The following is a 19,662-nucleotide window of genomic DNA, read 5'->3' on the forward strand; positions in this document are numbered from 1 at the left end:
TATCAATAAATTGAAGAATGGGCAGCGAGCTATTTGGGTACGGAGGAAGGATCATTTTGCTCTTCAAGGGCAAGCAGGAAGCTTCCGAGCAAGAGGGCGAAATCGATGAATATCAAGATAACCGCGAATGTTCAATATGTTGAACGTGGGAGGGAGGTCTCAGAGCAACATCTGTAGGGAGCTTAAGAGAGAGAAAAAAAAAAAAAAAAATTCAGCTGGAGAGGCCGAGCATAATAGTCTTGCGTGGGAAATTCCTCATAGCATATCATGTGAGAGGCCTTGCGGCAAAGCAAGAGACCTAGGAGAAGATTGGTTAAACATACAACACAACGTGCGGCGATCATGGCCTTAGAAAGGCGTCCTCCCCGTTGAATACCTCTTTATAAGGTGCAGCTATCATCTATTGTTCAGCTGAAGAGGCTCTTTAGGATATCATCAGCCCGTTCGGTCAGTCAGGCCACCTCTGATTGACGGAGGGCGATGAAAAGGGCTTCTTAAACCTCACAACTTCATCTCTGTGTGAACAATGTAGACATCATCTATTCTTCTGCCATTACCAATGACTTCATTATTTCCACCTCATGCAGGGCGGGGCATTTTGATAGTTTTGAACAAGCATGTAAGAAGCAGATGACGGTTAGGGGGGTGATGGATTATCTGAAAGAGAAAAGTGCAGAAGCACTGTCGTCTGAACGGAGACTTTTGCTCTCGTCATGGTGTTCCCTGTCTCCCTTGATAGCACTGCGCCTGAAGCATTTTGAAAAAAAAAAAAAAAAAAAAAAAAAAAAATCTGCTCGCCGTGGTGGCCTTGACATTCTGAACAGGATCATCATCGCCGACATAGCAACTGTGATAGGGCGGCTGCTCTATCTCAGGCTGCTCGCCATACTAACATCAACAGGTTTGCTCTTTGGGGCTGTCTGTGGGCGTATTGCTCAGCCAGTATTGTTCACGCAGATGGATCGGATAGATCAGCCTGAGAGGAGCGGTTTGGGGTTTCATTTTCGGGCTGCTCTTTCTCCGTCTCGGAGGATTGGGTTGAGTCGATATGGAGTATATGGCAGCCGATTCCTCCGTGTTTGTGTTACCCATAACCTAGGCCGGATCCAAGTGATCGTGGAATTCATGCAGGACTCTGGTTCCTCTGACAACGGGCGACGTCAGCAACCTGGTGTGCCTTTTCGGGTCCGCAATTGCCGTAATGGCGTTATTCTGTGCATTGATACATGCGGCCTCTGCATTCAGAACGAGTTTCCATTATTTTCACATGCTGTAAGGACTAGGAATTGTTCTCGAATCGGCCATAATAAGCTTCTAGCGAAATATTCTGACCCTGATGTTCAACTGCATGATTCCAGTGGTGGAATACGTCGCATTAGCAATTTCCCCCCCGTTTGGATTGGGTGTGAGTGGTGTGTCTCTGGCTGTTTGCGTCCACTTCAGTAGTGTGTCTGGAAAGTCCATCGCAGCTTTAGGCCCGCTACCAAGTGGCGTGTCAATGCCTCAGAATAACAGCGAAGCAGTTAGCTTTATTCCAAAGGCGGAGGAGCTCCAGTCATATCTCCCATGCGAAAGAGTCGTTGAGATCCTTGCAGCAGAGTTATGGCAAATCGTTTCGTGTGATTTGGCAGGTGATGATTGGGCTTTGCCGGGGTTGAACTTGTCTCTCAAACAGTTAAAATCACCGCTGAGTGCGATAAGCCGAGGAGACAGCGCTTCGAGAGCGTCTTCACTGCACCCTCAAGACGCCTTTTCACCCCATCGTCCCGGTTGAGAGGATTATTCTTCCATCGATCGCAGTCGAGCAATATGTGCTGCGCTGCACTAAGCCTAATCCAGCCAAATGTTCAGGGCACGCTTGTTCTGCGCTGATTTTCCCGCACAACGAATTCACTCAAGCAGCGCTATCAGCGTGTGGCGCATTCGAGGACGGGGATGCATTGTATTTTTAAAAAGTCAGATCAGAGCAATGGATGAACAAAGACGCTGCTTCAAGAGTTTCGTCACGTCATCGCGCAAAAAGGGCCGTTCTGCAGGGAGAGAAGCTACTATGGAGGACCGAAAACCAACACTTTTGACAAGCAAAATGCTTCAATATGACTGGGCTTCTGCCCCTGGAGGGATTGGGGGCGGCGCATTTGGGGTTTGGGCGCGGATACGAAGTGGCCAACACCCAATTAGCGATCCGCTGCCGGGGGCCACGCCTCCGCCATGTCGGGGAGCGATTCCTTACCGAGAATGTCCACTGTGGCCCGGCTCCATTTTGCAATCTCTCCAACCAATAGTGCCCAGCATCCATGCGGCGCCAGGGTTTGATCAAGGCTTTAAAGCGGCCCCAGAGAGCAGGCAAGGATGCAGCCCACGCTAAAGGTTCGGTTTTTTCCACCTTGACAAATGATCATCCTCAACCTCAGGCATGGTCGGCTGGTCCGCAGGGAAAGGTTGGTGTTCGATCAGCGGCAGCTCTCGATCAGAAAACTGGATTAATGGTTTGCTGGCTGCCTTAATAGAATACAACTTCGACCTTCCTTAACGACATAAGAGACACGACCGCGATCCTTTCCAACGTTTGCCCGGCGATCGAAGTTGGTCCAGACCTGGGAGCTATCTCTCTCTTGCTCTCTCCACGGTCGACATGGACGCGGACACCCGACCATATAACTTCACATGGAGAGCGATTTTCGGATCGAAGCGAGCGCGCGTTGTCCTTCTCCTCTTGACTCTCATCCTCTGTGTCTCGCTTTTATTACCATACGCCCCATCACGCTCATTGCCTCACTTTCCAAAGCTCCCGAAACCCGAAGATCCACCCCCCAAGAATGATGATCAGGTGGATTGGTCACAGTTTGCGTATTCGCAATATGCGACGAATCCAGACTACCTCTGCAATTCTGTGATGATTTTTACTACGTTGAAGCGTCTTGGTGTGAAGGCAGATAGGATCTTACTGTATCCTCAAGAGTGGCCGGATAATGATCCTGCCGACCCTAAGTCCGGGTTGCTGATAAAGGCGAGAGATGAGCTGGGTGTAAAGCTGAGGCCAATATCGGTGCTTCAGGAATCGGCAGATCCAACCTGGGGTGCCAGTTTTACGAAGTTGCTCGCATTCAACCAAACCGATTACCGGCGGGTGTTGAATATTGATTCTGACTCTACAATTTTCCAGGTGTGTGTTTTCCCGGACTGTTTTAGTTATGTGGGCTACCTCTTATTCTGCCTCTGACACATTGTTTTGTTTTTCAACTCGCAGTCCATGGATGAGCTATTCCTCTTCCCTTCTGCGAAAGTAGCCTTGACACGAGCTTACTGGCTCGATAATTTCCTTTCATCCCAACTCATCCTCCTAGAACCCTCCGCAACCGAATTCGCGCGCATTCAAGAATCGATCAAGAACAAGAAGCCCAACGACTTCGATATGGAAATCGTCAATTATCTGTACAAAGACCATTGTATGATCCTACCGCATCGACCGTACAACTTGCTCACTGGGGAGTTCCGTGGCGACAAACATGCAGCCTACCTAGGCTCCGAAGAAGAGGTTTTTGACCCTGAGAAAATTCTCAAAGAGACGAAGCTGGTCCACTTTTCGGACTGGCCGTACCCGAAGCCCTGGATTAACGCCAGTAAACGCGAAACAGAGCGGCTTATGCCGGAATGCAAGACTTCTGAGCAGGGTGGGGAGCAAGATTGTCGCAATCAAAAGACCTGGCTATGGTTGTATTCCGATTTCAAGGAAAGGAGAAAGGTAAAATCAGGCTCAACCCCATCTTTACCTCTTGGCTTTGAGAAGTGTTTGGGCTAACTCAACTGCAGAACGTCTGCGGTTCTGACTTTTAATGCGTTGCAATGGACTTACGTTATGGAAAGAGTTATATATCGGCGAATGCGTTCAGGGACTCTTGTGCTACATTCCCCTGTATATGTATAATCTTCGACTGTTATTTTGGCGCTAGGATTTTTTTGGCGTGTTGGAATGGATTGCAGCTCAGGCGTATACATGTCGCATAGAGTATACACGCACATAATTACTCCTGCATTGGGGCACCCTGATCCGGGTCTGCAGTCATGGACCTATGTGTTCGATTTCTCTAATCCACTTCTTTTTGATCATTCTCAACACGGTGTGTTGAATATGTGGTTTCATGGGCAAATTGAGTTCGCGCTGTTTCAAGAACCATACCTACATACTAATTTCTTCAGGGGCACTCTGCAGTAGAGAGTCAAAGGATGCTTGACGCAGTGATGGGGTTTCCAGCGAAATAATTTTTGAGCTGACAGAAAGACACCCGGTCTCAAGCTGGTCTTATTTGATGAGGATGGCGGTAGGTGGTGATTGAGGGGTCAGTTTTGTGTTCCACGCTTGCCAGCGACACGGCGAAATCCGTCCAGGAAAGGTCTCCTCTTTCCCTCACATTTGCTGCTTGATATATTTCTCTCGGCTGCTTCATGTTATTTTGAGGCGAGTTCAGCTATTTCATACACACAGCGCAAGTAACCGCGCCAGCTGTCCGTGGAAGTTTTACAGTGCAAGTTTAAAAGAGCACAGTACGTCTAAAAATTAGACAATTTCTAAGAAGTGTTCTTATCTCTGACAATAGTCGAAAGGGATCAACATGGAGCGTGCGCCGGCTAATCCTATGTCCGATAGTCCTACCTGCGCTGAATGCGGTAAACAGGGCGTCGTCAAGTTAATCAGGGGCCTGAAATATTTGAAAATTGAAGAACAATTGCGAACCTTTGTGACAGGTTGTTCGCCTTAAAAGACCAACCTGAGAAACATCGTCAATCTTCAAAGGTACCTAGCGTTCGTGATGCCCCAAAAAAAAGCGTGCTACTGGTCCAAGGTGCAGAACCCCAAGGACAGAACATTTCATCCACGTCCCACGAAGATGTAGCTTCAAGAGCATGAGGAACAGCAAAGAGAATGAACCAGAAGAGAATGGGTGACAGTCGACGAAAGGTCAACTACAGAAAGTTGGTTCAGTCTGCCTATTCGTCCCCATGGCAACCCTTGCTGAATGCCTTCTGATGGTACAAAGGGGATATGGTGCACACTGAAGCTGCCGTCGCGGAATTTGAGCTGTAACAATGCCGCTTGTGAATTGCTGCCCAGATACTAGGACAATGCGATATCCGATTTTAGTACCTCTTGACAATAATCTCTGGCTTTCCATGCTATATGGAATTGTATGGCTCGGCACTCTAAGGAACAAGGTTGCGATAGTTATAGGGTAGGATTAGTTACGAGTAGCCAGAGACCTGCTTCAGAGGTGCTATGCTCCGATAGTATAGAGAAAACGGCTGGAGTTTGTATATATCGGTGCTGTAGTGCCTTTTGGACGAGCCATCCGACCCCTATTTTCACTTGTTGGGGGGGCATCGACCTGATAACAAGCTGGTGTGACTGGTATCGAGCGGCTAAACATATGTAAGAAAGCAACGTAAAGCAGGCAGACCATGAAATCAAGCGATTGAACCCATCTCATCATGCCGGCTCGCAAGGGAATGACATTTGGAAAAGGGATGGAATTGCGCAGAGTTGGAAGCCCATTTGGATAATTTATGATAACCCGTGCTTGAGTAACGAGCCTAGTTGACTAACTAACTAACCCAAAAATGGTCTAAGTAACTGGTTAACTAGCCCACGGCAACTCAACTTCGACGTCGTCCATCGCGGAGAGTCAAGGCATCGCCGAATCGCCGAGGAATGGTTCACGCTTCAACGGTGGCTTTGATCTTGCTCAGGGCTACAGCCTACATATCGGTAGCAAGAAAGAAAACTAGGTTTCCAACATTTCAGCTCTAGAATGGAGCCGGTGGTGATGGCGGCTGGCCATTAGCGGGATTCTGCCAAAGTGAGCTCGGGTGGACGACATCTTGGGCCCTGTCACAGTCAAGAGCTACATATCTACCCGCCATGTCAGCTGCTGTTAGGCCCCGGGTGAAAGTCGCATGTAAGCTATGTCACTCGAGGAGAGTCAAATGTGACCGAACGGAAGAATCGGCATGCACCAACTGTCAGCTTGCTGGTCAGGAATGCCAGTCCATCATTTCACGGCGTGGAAAGTATGTTGGGATAGTAGCCATGGATTGTCCTTCAAACGTAGGATGCAAGTCTTCTCGATATACTGACTCGTCTGAAGATACAAACGACACCGAAATGAACCGGGCCGGGTACGTTCAATCAGAGGATTAAAAAATGGAGGCCCTCTGCCCGACCCTTCCCCGAAAGGCGATTCCACTGTCGATTCGCATGCCGGCCTGCCGGCTATCACCCAGGAAGCGAGCGAGACCGTTGCAGCTCCTAGGGAAACATGTGAAGAAGCGCCGCCTCCGCCTGTGGACTCCAGTTCTAACACCCAAGGGAACGACAACGAAATGGTCCACTATGGGGATAGCTTTAACCTGAATTATATCTTCCGTGAAATGTGTGACCCGTTCGATACGGCCTCAGGTGTATGCTCCCCAGAGAAAAACTCGGAAAACCTAAAAAACTTGGAGAGCCTGTATCTCGAGAATCTGGATGGCTTGACAAGACTTGCACTCGATGAGCGAAAGAGAGACGATAATTTACGCTTACGCAGCCAAGGAGCGTTTAGGATGCCTCCTAAGGAGGTTGGCGACGAGCTGATAAGGGTATTCTTCCGGTACTCTTTACCGATGTCATCGTTGCTCTTTGACCGAGAAGACTTTTGCCTAAAGTACGAGAGCGGGCGTATTTCTCCGCTACTTTTGCATGCTATCCATTTCGTTGCGATTATTCATTGCGAGGATTCCGTTTACAAAGCAGCTGGTTTTCAAAATCGACATGAAGCGAGTTGCGCTTTTTATCATAGAGCGAAAGCGTTGTATGACGCAAATTACGAGTCGGATTCGATAGTCAATCTCCAGACCGTCTGCCTTCTATCTCAGTGGTGGGGAACTCCGACGGAGCAGAAGTATACATGGCATTGGATGGGCATTGCAGCCAGCCTTGCGCAGTCGCTGGAATTGCACCGATCGTTGGTGGACCCTTATTTGTTTTTGTCTTCACAGATCTCGCTAACAAATAGCCTAGGAGAGCATATGCGAACCTCAACACAAAACATCGGAAGCTAAGGCGAAGGATGTGGTGGGGAATATATGTGAGGACCTTACAGACAATATCAAGATCTCAACATTTTGCGTCGCTGATCCCTCTACTGTAGATACTAGACATTCTCGAATCATTGATCTTGGGTCAAACACCGCACATCAATGACGCATACTGCGATGTGTCGCAGCTCACTGAAGATGATTTTGACGACGAGGACGAAGAAATTATCGAGTCACATATGTTAGGAAAACGAACGACCGAATCTACCTTATTCTTGATATACCTCTCGGATCTTACTACAAAAAGTAATTCTATTATCTAAAAACTCCAGTTCTGAGAATATCTGCTTACATTATGCACCAGTAAGCAGGTGCCTTTTAATGACCTTCGGTGCCAATGCCGACGAATCGACAAGGACCGAGTCTCTCGAAACTCTCAGTTCATGGGGAACTTCTCTGCCGAAGGAATTACATTATCCAACCTCCACCATCTCGATACAAAATGGCTTTTGGGCTTCTTTGCTCCATTTACTTTATTAGTTTGTGCTTTGATCCTTGGCAATTTTTCAGAATATTTCTGACAGCTTTGGTCAGCACTTGTCGAATACTATTACACCGAAATGGATCTCATTTCCCCGATAGAATGTCCGTGGGAACGACCACATTTGATGCTGCCGTCAAAGTGGTCCGAATGCTGGAGGACTTACTTTCGTCAGATGCGCTTTGTTTCTCACCCCTATATGTGTATGTGGCTTCTATCCCTTGAAAAGCTCGTCCTAAACGTCTCGCAGAATCGCGCCTACCTTTGCTTCCTTGTCTACTCATATCGCCAACATGCAAAGCTCATCCCAAAAAGTCAGGGATGTCTCTGAGCACAGAGTTCATCTATGTATGCTCGTGTTAGACAAACTTCAAGACTACTGGCCGCCTGTTGCTTGGAACTATCGGCTATTTTCTCGGATTCTTCAGGCTTTGAAAGCCCGTCAATCGGTGGATAAATGCCCCCCATATCAAGACTTTTCAGCTAATTCGGGTTTTCGAACCCAACAACCGGGGTTAAGTTCTTCCCGACATAACCAGAACTCACTGGGAGAGAGCTTTGTCTGCGGTTTGGCTAGCGAGTTTCCCATGGTTGATGCAACAGTGGAACCTGTCGACATCGCCACTACAGCCTTTTCTTTTGGAGGTCTGCTAATGAACCCCCAGTTTAATGCGGAAATCCCGTTTTTATACCAAGAGAACGCCTACAATCCAGGATTGTAGTCCTCGGAGCGGCAATCATTCTTGTATATGTACAAACCGAAGGAGAGAAAGCCGCACTTTCTCTCGGGAAAAAGACGATGTATCATCTCCACGCAAGTGTATATTTGGGACTCATGCCTGTACGTGATGATTTCTCTGGCTCTCACTCCCCAAGGCCTCTTTTCATTTCCTATACCACATTCTTGTGATCCGTGTTTTTCTCATTCTCTTCTGCAACAAAAACACTCCGTACAGCAAAGCCTCCGGGGTCGGCGGACATCCCGGAACATAGATATCAACCGGAATAATACGATCTACTCCTCTCAACACGCTATAACTGTAGTGATAGTACCCCCCTCCATTCGCACAACTGCCCATACTAATTACCCACTTTGGATCGGGCATTTGGTCGTATAACAGCCTCAGCGCAGGAGCCATTTTATTCGTGACGGTTCCTGCCACTAGCATCACGTCGGCCTGTCGTGGAGATGCGCGAAAGATGATACCAAGTCGGTCTTGGTCGTATCTAGGCATGGAAGCGCTCATCATTTCGACCCCGCAGCATGCAAGGCCAAAGCTAAGGGGCCATAGGGAGCCCTGCCTAGCCCAATTGACAAGATTATCTGTTGTCGTCCTTTTTGCGGAACAAGTGCGGTGTCAGCCTCTTATGAATCTTTTCATGCTAGGGGAAACGATAGATGGCAATACAGGAAATGTTGAAGGGGGGCTCCCTTCTCCGCGTCGTGTTTCACCGGTTTTAACGCATTCCCGCTCCAGGTTGAAGACGGCTGTCGTTGGATGTATGTTGCTTTGACAATCGGCCTCTGCCTGCCAGAAAGCAGGGGATAGATGTGTCGAGTACGTAGACCCGGTGAAATTATCGTTAATACAGCTTTCATGTAGACGGGAAATCTCGCTGTCAATAAGGGGGTGTAGGTTATATGACCATGAATCAGAGAAGCCTGGAAGGATTCTTAATCGGCAAAAGATTACCAAACACAGCTGGGGGGATCCGAACAGCTTGAGAAGTGGAGGATAACGAAAAGCATCAGGAATACACCTCAGCTTTAAATCTGGAATCGGTGATTTGTCGTGGGCTCGTATCGCCGTTATATCTCGAGTCGGCGTTATGGATGCTGAGCCAAGCGCTATATCGGCGGTATGGCCCAGGACAACAAGTTTGTCTGTCATTTTATCGACGAGGGATGGAGAGGAAATTAATCAAGTTGGCAATAGCAATTTTACTGAAGCAAGTTAAATCCAGATAGTATCGCGCATTACGGAGCAATTCTTGCGTGTGACCCTGGGTAGAGCGCATGGCCTATATGTTGGAGAAGCTGCGTCTAGATGGCAAAGGGACCGACGTTATCGTGACTGGGGAACTGAACAGGGTCAGTTAGGGCTGTTGCTAAGGGCGTGCTTAAGGGCGGGTTAGGGCAAGCAAATGGCGGACAAGGCCGACGGATTCTGTCAAGGGCGAAAACCAATCAAGTTGCTTGCTTGAGGTCGGCGAAAATAAGGCATACTCCAATTTGGCTTAAGTTCTGCCCTGCCGGTGGGAGAACTCAAAACGCTTGATCAAACTTTCCAGATGAGAGACCTCCTCGCATTGGATTGGAGAATAAATAAGCAAGGATATACTGACATTTTCGCCTTGTCGCCTTTGGTGCAAATTCTACAAACAACGTGTAAGTAAGGTATGGCCAGCCAGCAGGTCACCCACGGTGTATTCACCACTTATGCAACCCTGGGAATCTGCCCTGCCTCTACGCTACTTTGTTTGCGCGCCATTCCATGAAGTGGCCCAGATGATTTCATCTGCCATACCATCGTGCAGGATAGCGGCCAAGTCAGCTGGAATCTCCCGGATAGTTTTATCTCGTAGAAGGACATGGGTCCTGAACGCAAGACATACGGTCCTCCTGTGCTTTTCAATAAAAGACTGGAATGGTTTTGCTCAAGGCCATAAAAAGTTATTCACGAGCAATAAGTGTTCTGGATTTCTGGCCCTGGGTGGCTTTCTCGTTACTCTCGCGTTCGCTCTCACAATCCACTACCGTTTAAGATAGTTCGGGAGCTTAGGAGGTAATTGAATATTCAAAAGCTCGTTATGCAACTGGCACATCCACTTGAAGACCCGGTGTCCCCGAAATATAGCTGTAAGAATACCAGTTGGTATCTGCGTCTAATGCTACGCAGTAGGAACGTTGCACTCCGCATTCATATCAATTACGGCGCCCGAGGTAGCCAGAGAGAATAGAATCTGGCCGAGCGTTCAGGTCTTGCATAAGAGTGGATAAACTAGTATAGACTGGAGATTGGAATTTCTCCAAGGACATTTTGGAGTCTAAAAGGAGCATGCAGTCAGTGAATATGCGTGGAGTCTTCCAACCTGTCATCCTGGTATAATTTACCACCTCGTTCTCTGGGGAAGCCCCATTGCCAAGGATATGGATGCCGGAAATAAATGGATGGCCGTCGGCCTACATCTCCTGTCCTTGGAGCGTAGCGAATTCAATAATGTAGCCGCGCGAGTCCAGTATCCTCTCACGATCTCCAAAGGCGGTTTTGTTATTCTGTTTTATGAGAATAGGGCATTGGCCGGAATCATAAGCCTTCGTGCAGCGAGTCAGCAAATGCTTAACACCATTGGGTCATCCACCGATTGTAGCAACAACAAGGACCTTTAGCTTGGTTAAGGGAGACATATGCATGGCCTAAGAACCCCGGGATGGGTGCGGTTTGTCGGACATTGAGAGAAGTTCCAATCCGTCATCTCATTTCCTTGACCACGAATCCAAGTCTTTCAGGATCGGAGTGTTGGATCCAGGCATATGATTATAAAAGAGTAGCTAACTCCAGGTACACAAGGGAAGCCGATCTCATGTCAATGCGCGAAGGGCAACCGCTGTGTCTCTTTTCTCTCGCTACTTAGTTCTGTATAAATAGCTAAGCAAAGCGGTTTACATGGCGAGCACGCAGGATTCCTTGCGCACTGCTGATCCGGTAGAGCAGAATAAGCTTGGGGAGATGCAGGAGCTTCACAACATCGTCCAGTGTGCGCAATCACTGACGTTCAATTCAGACAAGTACGCGCCCGTAGGACGCCCTTGGAGTGTCAAGTCAGTCCTGACAAAAGCCTAGAAGATGCTGCTGGACTGGTGAGGGTGGAACATGTGGCAAATTTCGCGAAGGTGGTGGCAGACATTTGAAGATATTGGGCATACAAAGCCTATCAGCCCCGATGGAGTGATTAATTTGCTAATGGTTGGGATTCCAGAGTCGGCTGCTTCGGAAGGCCAAGAAGTTTTTGGTGTCTGGGAGCTTTTGCGAAATGCCTAGAGAGTATTTTGTTGCTTACGAGGAATCTTTCCACGAATTTGGGAGAAAAAAAAAAAAAAAAAAAGAAAAGGAAGAAAGGAAGAAGCCTTGACGCAGGCTGTGACCAAACAACGTTATAGTTTTGGGTTTCACTTGTGTTCTGATTTTAGACCAGGTATTTGAATTGGTGCTCATCTTACCATTTGTCGCCAATTCTAGACCCTGACTTTATGAGAGCAATTCGGTAAGGGTTAGCTAAGTATTGCTCCCAGTTGCTGCACATTTATCTGGGATTAGGAAGAAAGATTTGCGTGAAGGCATGGGGGAGCTCATCTGTTTTTTGATAATAATAGCATCAACGATAGATCCATGATATCATCTCATCGTTCATTAATGATTGGGGACGTTTCACACTGGGTGTCCACCCCCACTGTAGGAAACATCAAAAGGAATGAGAGCCGACAACAGTAGAAGCATATTGTGCTATGAGATTTATACCTATAATCCTAATGCAAGCGCTCTATCTCAATACCCGATGCGCGACAAAAATAGCAAATAATGGTAATAATAATGTACGTAAGGGGGTATATAGACATTGAACCTTATCGAGTCATAATCCAGGCGAAGCCTCTTTCGACTCTGGCGGAATTACCTTCGCCAAAAACTTCTCAAGGTCTTGGATCTCGAGAGGGTCACCTGAGTGGCCCATTCCACTGTAGTCAAAAAAAAAGATAAAAAGGGTTAGCACCGGCATCGGGGCAAGGGCCGCTAAACGGTAGGAATGCATACGGGTATTCATTGAAGTCGACCTCCATGCCCATCTCCTTGAGATGCTTTGCCGAACTCTGCCCAAACTCAAACTTCACAACTGAATCCGCATTCCCGTGTGCCATGAAGACCGGTGTCTTCTCATTCGGCCAGTTTTCGGGAAGTAGTTCCTTGACCTTGTTGGAAAGAGGCAGGTAGCAGGAAAGAGCAAAAATCCCTCCAAGCTTCTCTTTGCATGTGAGGCCAGTGATCAGCGACATTGCTCCGCCCTGTGAAAAGCCGCCAAGAACGATACGGGAAGGTTTGATTCCTTTGTCCATTTCCTCTTTGATGAGGGAGTTGAAATAGTCACGAGATCGCAGGATTCCCGGCTCGTCTTGCTGTCTAAGGAATTCCTCCTCAGTGGCCTGCATTTCCGTTTTCTGCATAAGCACGGGGTGCCAACATCCAGGGAGAGACAGAGTGTGAGACAGAGCCAAGAGAGGGAGTGTTACTCACAGTGACCGAGAGCGTTGCGATGTCGTACCAAGCCGGCATGGTCATGCCGAAATTCTACCACAACATTCAATATCCACACCTAATAACATCTTTGTGAGTTCCTGTATCTAGGGTTGACATACAACTGTAATTGGGATTGAGGGCGCGTTAGGGAATATGAACGACACTTCATCGAACATGCCTCGACGGCGCCAATTCCGAGCAAGCATCATCCTAAACCCCCCATCAGTATCGAGAGAAAACATGCCATCTCGATTCTAAGCTGACAGGAAGAGCATACCACCCGGAGCCACTGCCATTGCTGTTAGCTGCATGATTGGATCACCCCGAGATGGAGGTCGTTGCAGGACAGACTTACTCGTCGCCAAGGCCATGGGCCATGATAACGGTGGCAGTGTGCTTTTTTAAAGCAGGCACTACGAACGGAGCTGTCACCATCCTGAACATGTGTAAATCGGATATCTCCTCTAGAACGTAGGGAGGAATGCGGCAGTCAAGTGATGGCTCTTCCAACAGCTTCCAATAGACCGAGAAACTGCCCTGCGCGACCGCCTCGGTAACTAGTTAGTTATCGGCATTTTTGTTGATCCGCTCCCGGGCAGATGAGTCAGCTTTCAACCTTGACTTAAGTAACTTAACTAGCTTCGATATCGCGCTGGGCGAGATGCGGCGCTGACCTCTGACCAGGAGTATCACTGTGATATATCTGAATCCCGCATGCTCCGGTTGAGCCTGGGGCTGTTAACGCTGCATTTTCACCTACTGCCCCATCTCCACCTTCCTACATCCGTCAAGGATACATGGCAATAGGACTTTTCCTGCCATTGACTGCTGTAGTATTGTTCCTTTGAGGAACGATTAACCAGCCCTGGTAGCTAAAACATTCCTCTACGATTGTGGCCATAGTTCAGCGGCATTATTGACAAGATACATATTTCAAGCACATCAGCAAAGGATGCAAATTTGGCAAAACGAAGGAACACACTTCTATGGTGAAATCAAAATTGTCGAAGATACTGATTTGCGCAACCCCTGTTGTCCATATTACCGGCAGAGCTATTGATATACTCCGTACAGTGGTTTCAGAGTTGGAAAATTTGGATTTCAGCTGCTGAATCCAATGGTGCTGAAAAGATCTATATTGTTGATCGCCCCATAATTAGACAGGGTATGTATATATGTACATACATACATACCTTCACCTGTCCAACCCAACTCCAAAGCTTTTGGATTTCCAGTTTATAAAAACAAGATAGCACTTGCTACCTACTGATTTGGATGAGCTTTTACCCATAACTCAGAAGGGACCGGCTGGCCTCTCTTATAGCAACGCAACACCCCCTACAACAATTGCGCCTAAAACTCCCCAGGTAGCTGTCTCCAAATGACCAGCTATATTCGATGTTGGTCCAGATCCAGAGTTGCCACGTTGCGGCTGTCCGTTCGGTGTGGACTCGTTTGCATTACGTGTTGCTGCTTCTCCCGAGAATGGCGTGGCCGTAACTCCGGTGCCGTTTTTGCAGCTGCTGGGAACGGTATACTCCGTTGTGGAAGAGAACGTGATATCGGCGCACTATTCCCGGCTGTCAATATATGGAATTTATGTACCTATGTAACCCCTGACAAGAAGGAATGACTCACATTATACAATCCACCATTCGGGTCTCCGTTTGTCACGACCTGCAGCGTGGCATTCATCCCATCTACCGGCTTCACACCCAGACGCTGCTCATCTAAGCTAACAGATGGCAAGCAAAAATCTCCCAGCCCAACTTGCCTAAATGTCGGCACCAAGGTGATGTTGAAGTTCGATCCCGGATGGCTGCCCAGCGCCAATAATACCTGCACGGCTGTCTGATCATGGCCCATCTCCAATGCGATGGGCATCTCGAGATCGGTTAAGGAAACGCTGGTACGGGACTTGGACATTGATTGGCCGCCGCAAGGGAACCTAGTGAGCATGTCCTCCGAAAAACCTCTGGGTGGCGGGTCAACCAGCCTGAAATGGGCTGTGGAGAGGGAAATGAGAGAACTGAACGCAAAGACTATTCCTGAGAGATGCATTGTGGTTGCTTTGAGAGACTCTCTGGTGCTCTGCAGACCGCTTCAACGAGGTGGACGATTACTTTTGGGAAGGTGAGAGTAAAAAGAGAATGCGGTTGAAAATGTATGCTAATCCCTTCGATGGTTTACTTTACTTTTGGAACGGGTTGTGGGGGAAGGCACTGAGAATCGGAGGAGATACAGCTAATTATACAGACACAACAGGCTTTCAGGTACTTTCTAGGCTAAAACCTAGCTCCGGTTACACGCTCAACCACGGCGTTTGCCATTGTTATCCCTTTCTTGCCACTTCATAATACTTAGTCGTTCCCGTAGAAAGTGTATTCGTGATCGGACACCTTCGGGTAATGGGCCTATTCCAGTACCTGGACCGGATCGTCGGCTCTTTGTAAGGCATGCAAGAACCTCAGTGCACGTCATCCAAGACGATTTCCAGTGTCTCAACTGCAGCACTGATAGTATTATTCCAGCGCAAGGTTCCCCGGAATTGATGCAAGAGCAAAGAGAGCTGCATGATTACTATGGCTGGAAAGTCAAACGACCATTGGCAGAGAATCTGCTCAATTCTGCGCGCTGAGGGTATCTCCACTCTGCTATGATGTATGGACCATCCCTAGACCTGTACAACTGTACGGAGTGCGAGAGTTCGCTTCTGCAGTGGCAGCGTTCGAATTGTGCTGTAAAAAGGCCAAAGAGCCAAACAACAGACTAAAAATAAAACAGATTATGGGAGGTAAGTTCAACTTCTTGTGAGGATATCCTTAAATAACATTGAAGATTTCCAGTCTACAGGCCCTTACAGGATCTTAACGTATTTGTCTCGGAAGGACCTACGAGGCTACTAACCATATGCGGAAGCTATAGGAACCACGGAACGTGAACTCAATAGATGTGCGTGCCCTCGCTCCTCTCATCCAAAGGATTGTGGGATGAGAAGTGAGACAAAAACTCTGCATCAGATCAAAAAAGATCCAAGCCGCTAAGCTGGAGACTAACTACATAGAGACTAGTGTCTCAACACCACCCCCTAGGCTCCAGCGAGTACTGGGAGAAGACAAATTTCTAAATACATAAATCCAACAAATCCAGGATCCAAGCTGATTCAATAACCAAATGAGTGGAATATTTCTTAGTAAATGGTAAGCGGAAGTCCAAATTGGAGGTTGAGCTCCAAATCTGTTGCTGGTGTAATGTTGTTGTGGGTTATGCCACTTCTGCCAGTGTTTGTGTCATCCTAATCAAGCAAGTGTGAATGTAGAATCCATGTTGTTGAGATTCAACATCTGTAAGAATTCTTTAAATTTTTGTTTTCCAAGTGACTTCATCAAGCCATCTGCTGGATTCTCCATTTCTGATATATGGTAGAGTTTCACCCTTTCCTCTTTGAGAAGCTTCTTCACAAAGAACCAACATGTATCCATCCACCTGGTGGCTGGTGTGTATGTTGGCTTGTGAGCTAGTGCTATAGCATTCACACTATCTGTATATATAGAAATCAGAGCTTTTGCTGGAAGATCAAGATCTTGTAAGAGCTTCTGAATCCAGAGTGCTTCCTTCACAGCAGAATCAAGAGCACAAAATTCTGCTACTGTGCTTGACAGCACAATGATCTTTTGGTGTTTTGAGCTCCATGCAATGGGAGTTCCCATATAAAATAATACATATGCTTCTGTTGAGTGTCCTTCCTTGCAGTCTTGGTGACTAGCATCCATGTAGACTTGTAATTCTGGGATTCCAGGCTTCAGGGTGCCTCTGAGAGTTAGGTCTAGCATGGGAGATTCTTTCAAATAACACAGTATTCATTTGCTATATTCTAGGTGCTCTAGTGTTAGCTTTATAGTGAATTGTTGGAGTTTGTTGACAGCCAATGTAATATCAGGGCAGCTCTTTATTGAGAGCCAATTGAGAGCTCCAAGAAGCTGTTGCAGCCAGTTCACATTGCTTTCAGCAACTACTGAACTAGGCTCAGGCTTCTGTATAAGCTGTACTCCTTCTGCCATAGAGGTGGTCTGGATTGTTGAGCCACTCATGTAGAATTTGGCAAGAACCTTTTGAACATATGATTCTTGGGAGAGGTAGATTATTCACTTCATACAATCTCATTCAATTTTGCAACCTAGGAATCTTGACAGTTCACCTAGAGATTTTATAGGGAAGTGATTGGACAGCTTGTTTTTGAAATCAGTGATGGTTTCTTTTATAGAAGCAGCAATAAGAGTGTTGTCAATGTAGATTATTAGTAGCAGGCCAGACTCTTTATCTATGAATACACATGGATCTGTATTCTTTAGTGACTTTAAACTGATCTCTATGAGAGCTTTTGTGAAGGTCTTCTGCCAAAGATGTCCTGCTTGCTTCAGTCTGTACAGAGCTTGCCAGAGTCTGCAGATGAAGTCTTTTCTTTCTGTTCCAGTTGGAAGGCTCATGTAGATCTTATAGTGCTTAAGTATGGCATGCAAGTAGGCTGTAACTATATCAACTTGTTCACAGTGCATATCTTCAACCACTATTTTTATAAATGCAAGCTTGATAGCTGATTTGGTGACTACAGATGCAGCAGTCTCATCAAAATCAAGGCCAGGGCATTGGAAATTACCACATATGATTCATCTAGCACAGAAGAAGATAATGTAGCTGTCAGCATTCACTTTCAAGTCAAAAACCCATTTGCCAGGTAGAATCTTAGCTGTAGAATCTATTGAATCTGTCTCAACTAGCTCTCAAGTATTGGCAGCTTCTAGCTTCTCAATTTGTTTTTCCATAGCACTCTTCCATTTGCTAGCATATTCACTAGTTATAGCTTCTTTGTAGTTGTGTGGAACCTTAACTTTGTAAGCTAGCAGGTCAGCTGTAAGATAGGAAGCATAATCTCCATATAGTCTTGGTGATTTGTCTTTAGTTGTATGGCTTGATATGTGTCTTGCAGGCTGAGGGTTCAGCTCCATTGAAGCCATAGGTTCTGGTTCATGTGTAGGCATGGATTCAGCACTCTGTCCCAGTTCTTCCAATGCATCTCTGAACATCTTGTTGTGGATTTGGCTCTTGATCAAGTTATTGTTGCTATCTCCATTATATGAAGGCTCTGGCATTTCTTCAATAGTCTTATAGACAGGCTCTTGAAATCTTACCATGTGTTCAGGTGCTGAAGAAGTCTTCTGAGATGACAGCATTATTATTTGAAGCTGTGGGCCATGCATTTGCTTCTGCATCCAGAAAGATATTGGAATCTCAGGGTTCTCAATCAGGTTAGCTTCTTGAGCACATGTCTCCATAGGCTCTTGTGTTGAAGCTGGTAGAAACCTAGTAGCAGCTTGCTTTGCTGCCCCTATAGCTTCCTGCTTTGGAAAGCTCAGAATCATAAAGAGTTCTGTAAATCTATTCTTTGACTTAGGATCTTCCTTTTTCAGAAGGTCTGGAATGGCATCAACATTCTTGTTGAACTTGGCATCACATGTACATATAATTTTGCCAGTCTCTGGGATCCAGATCTTATAAATATGTCCATTCTCACCTTCATATCTGACTAGACAATCAAGTTGAGCCCTGGGTTTCATTTTATATGCTTTATTGTAGTTCACTCTATCCTCTGATGAAATATGTGTGTAGATTATACATCTGTAAGCTTGTAGGTGCTGTAGATTTGGCTTCTTTTTCCAAAAGAGCTCATATGGCAATTCTCCACCTTCAGCTGGAGGGATCCTATTTGTAATGTAGCAAGTGGTTTGCAAGGCCAGATCCCAGACTTCTTGTGGAAGCTTCACTTCTAAAATCATGACACAACTTATTTCTACTAAATAGCTGCCAATTCATTCTGCTATGCCATTTTGCTCAGGCATGTATGGAGCAGTCACTTCACATTCAATTCTACAGGCTGGGGTGAATTCCTTCTTAAATAGTGAAAATTCAGTGCCTTCATCCATTCATACAGTATTCATATAGAAACCTAGTAGATTTCTGAGCCTCTTGACATGCTCCTGAAGGCTACATGAAGCTTCAGCTTTATTCTTGAGTAGTATAACCCATTTAAAATGCATGCAGTCATCCACAATTATTAGAGCATATTTGAAGGCTTGAAAACTCATTAACTTTATGGTTTGAAGGTCAATGTGGATCTTCTGCCCAGGAACTGTAGACCAGATCTGTGGTGTTCAGGATATCTGCCATTTTGATCTTTCTAGTGCACATGCTTCACAATAGAAAGTATCTTGGCCTTCTATTTTGATTTCCTGGTCTTTTGCTGCTTTTCATGTGGTAGGGAATGCACAGTGTCCCAGCCATCTATAAAGAAGCTCCAGCATGAGCTTTATAGTAGCATACATCTGTTGAATGGCTTTCTCTTGCTGATGAAGTGGCTCTGTCTCAAGAATTGTAACACCATCACTTTTCTTAGTATATCCCACTAGTTTGTGGTCTCTTCATGTTCACAGCATGTGGTCTACTTCCATAAAGTAGAGATTCAACTTTTCAGTCAACTGGTTCATGGAAAGCAAATTCATGCCTAACTTCAGGTTATACCATGCACATATATGGATCTTGTTGACAATGCCATTCTGGACAATGCATCTAATGCATACTATGCCACTACTCTTTATGGAAATGATTTCTCCATTTGAAGCTCTGTACCAATGGTCCATAGTAGAATCAAAGCTAGTAAAGTAGGCTTTATTGCAACAAATCAAGTGGCTGCAGCATGTG

General features: G+C 46.4%; 7 protein-coding genes across 7 annotated transcripts; 4 read left to right on the forward strand and 3 right to left on the reverse strand.

Moving 5' to 3' along the window:
- Positions 1–1,918: 1,918 nt before the first annotated feature.
- Positions 1,919–3,947, forward strand: CIMG_10029 (glucose N-acetyltransferase 1). The gene is made up of 3 exons (XM_001239006.2): positions 1,919–3,166; positions 3,251–3,745; positions 3,814–3,947. Exons 1-3 carry the CDS (start codon positions 2,636–2,638, stop codon positions 3,835–3,837), a joined length of 1,050 nt encoding a protein of 349 aa, XP_001239007.1. The 5' UTR covers positions 1,919–2,635; the 3' UTR covers positions 3,838–3,947.
- Positions 3,948–5,917: 1,970 nt separating this feature from the next.
- CIMG_10030 (transcription factor) lies at positions 5,918–8,643 on the forward strand (the record flags this gene model as incomplete). The annotated part of the gene is made up of 7 exons (XM_001239007.2): positions 5,918–6,066; positions 6,144–7,001; positions 7,058–7,124; positions 7,188–7,380; positions 7,439–7,613; positions 7,669–7,818; positions 7,866–8,643. The coding sequence occupies 7 exons, from the start codon at positions 5,918–5,920 to the stop codon at positions 8,335–8,337; spliced, it is 2,064 nt and encodes a 687-aa protein (XP_001239008.1). The 3' UTR covers positions 8,338–8,643.
- Positions 7,866–9,664, reverse strand: CIMG_10031 (NADH-ubiquinone oxidoreductase 19.3 kDa subunit, mitochondrial). Its single transcript, XM_001239008.2, has 3 exons — positions 9,335–9,664; positions 9,025–9,278; positions 7,866–8,950 (listed from the first exon to the last, which is right to left on the reverse strand). The coding sequence occupies exons 2-3, from the start codon at positions 9,213–9,215 to the stop codon at positions 8,500–8,502; spliced, it is 642 nt and encodes a 213-aa protein (XP_001239009.1). The 5' UTR covers positions 9,216–9,278; positions 9,335–9,664; the 3' UTR covers positions 7,866–8,499.
- Positions 9,665–10,426: 762 nt separating this feature from the next.
- On the forward strand, positions 10,427–11,006 carry CIMG_12484 (uncharacterized protein; the record flags this gene model as incomplete). The annotated part of the gene is made up of 2 exons (XM_012358376.1): positions 10,427–10,475; positions 10,681–11,006. 2 exons carry the CDS (start codon positions 10,427–10,429, stop codon positions 11,004–11,006), a joined length of 375 nt encoding a protein of 124 aa, XP_012213799.1.
- Positions 11,007–11,283: 277 nt separating this feature from the next.
- CIMG_12485 (uncharacterized protein) lies at positions 11,284–11,658 on the forward strand (the record flags this gene model as incomplete). The annotated part of the gene is made up of 2 exons (XM_012358377.1): positions 11,284–11,438; positions 11,511–11,658. The coding sequence occupies 2 exons, from the start codon at positions 11,284–11,286 to the stop codon at positions 11,656–11,658; spliced, it is 303 nt and encodes a 100-aa protein (XP_012213800.1).
- Positions 11,659–12,104: 446 nt separating this feature from the next.
- Positions 12,105–13,417, reverse strand: CIMG_12486 (acyl-protein thioesterase 1). Its single transcript, XM_012358378.1, has 6 exons — positions 13,262–13,417; positions 13,184–13,195; positions 13,026–13,116; positions 12,904–12,957; positions 12,427–12,812; positions 12,105–12,350 (listed from the first exon to the last, which is right to left on the reverse strand). The coding sequence occupies exons 1-6, from the start codon at positions 13,348–13,350 to the stop codon at positions 12,248–12,250; spliced, it is 735 nt and encodes a 244-aa protein (XP_012213801.1). The 5' UTR covers positions 13,351–13,417; the 3' UTR covers positions 12,105–12,247.
- Positions 13,418–13,901: 484 nt separating this feature from the next.
- CIMG_10032 (expression library immunization antigen 1) lies at positions 13,902–15,105 on the reverse strand. The gene is made up of 3 exons (XM_001239009.2): positions 14,545–15,105; positions 14,100–14,476; positions 13,902–14,039 (listed from the first exon to the last, which is right to left on the reverse strand). The coding sequence occupies exons 1-2, from the start codon at positions 14,965–14,967 to the stop codon at positions 14,225–14,227; spliced, it is 675 nt and encodes a 224-aa protein (XP_001239010.1). The 5' UTR covers positions 14,968–15,105; the 3' UTR covers positions 13,902–14,039; positions 14,100–14,224.
- Positions 15,106–19,662: the final 4,557 nt, after the last annotated feature.

Source organism: Coccidioides immitis, assembly GCF_000149335.2.
Source record: "Coccidioides immitis RS genomic scaffold supercont3.5, whole genome shotgun sequence".
NCBI lineage: Eukaryota > Fungi > Ascomycota > Eurotiomycetes > Onygenales > Onygenaceae > Coccidioides > Coccidioides immitis.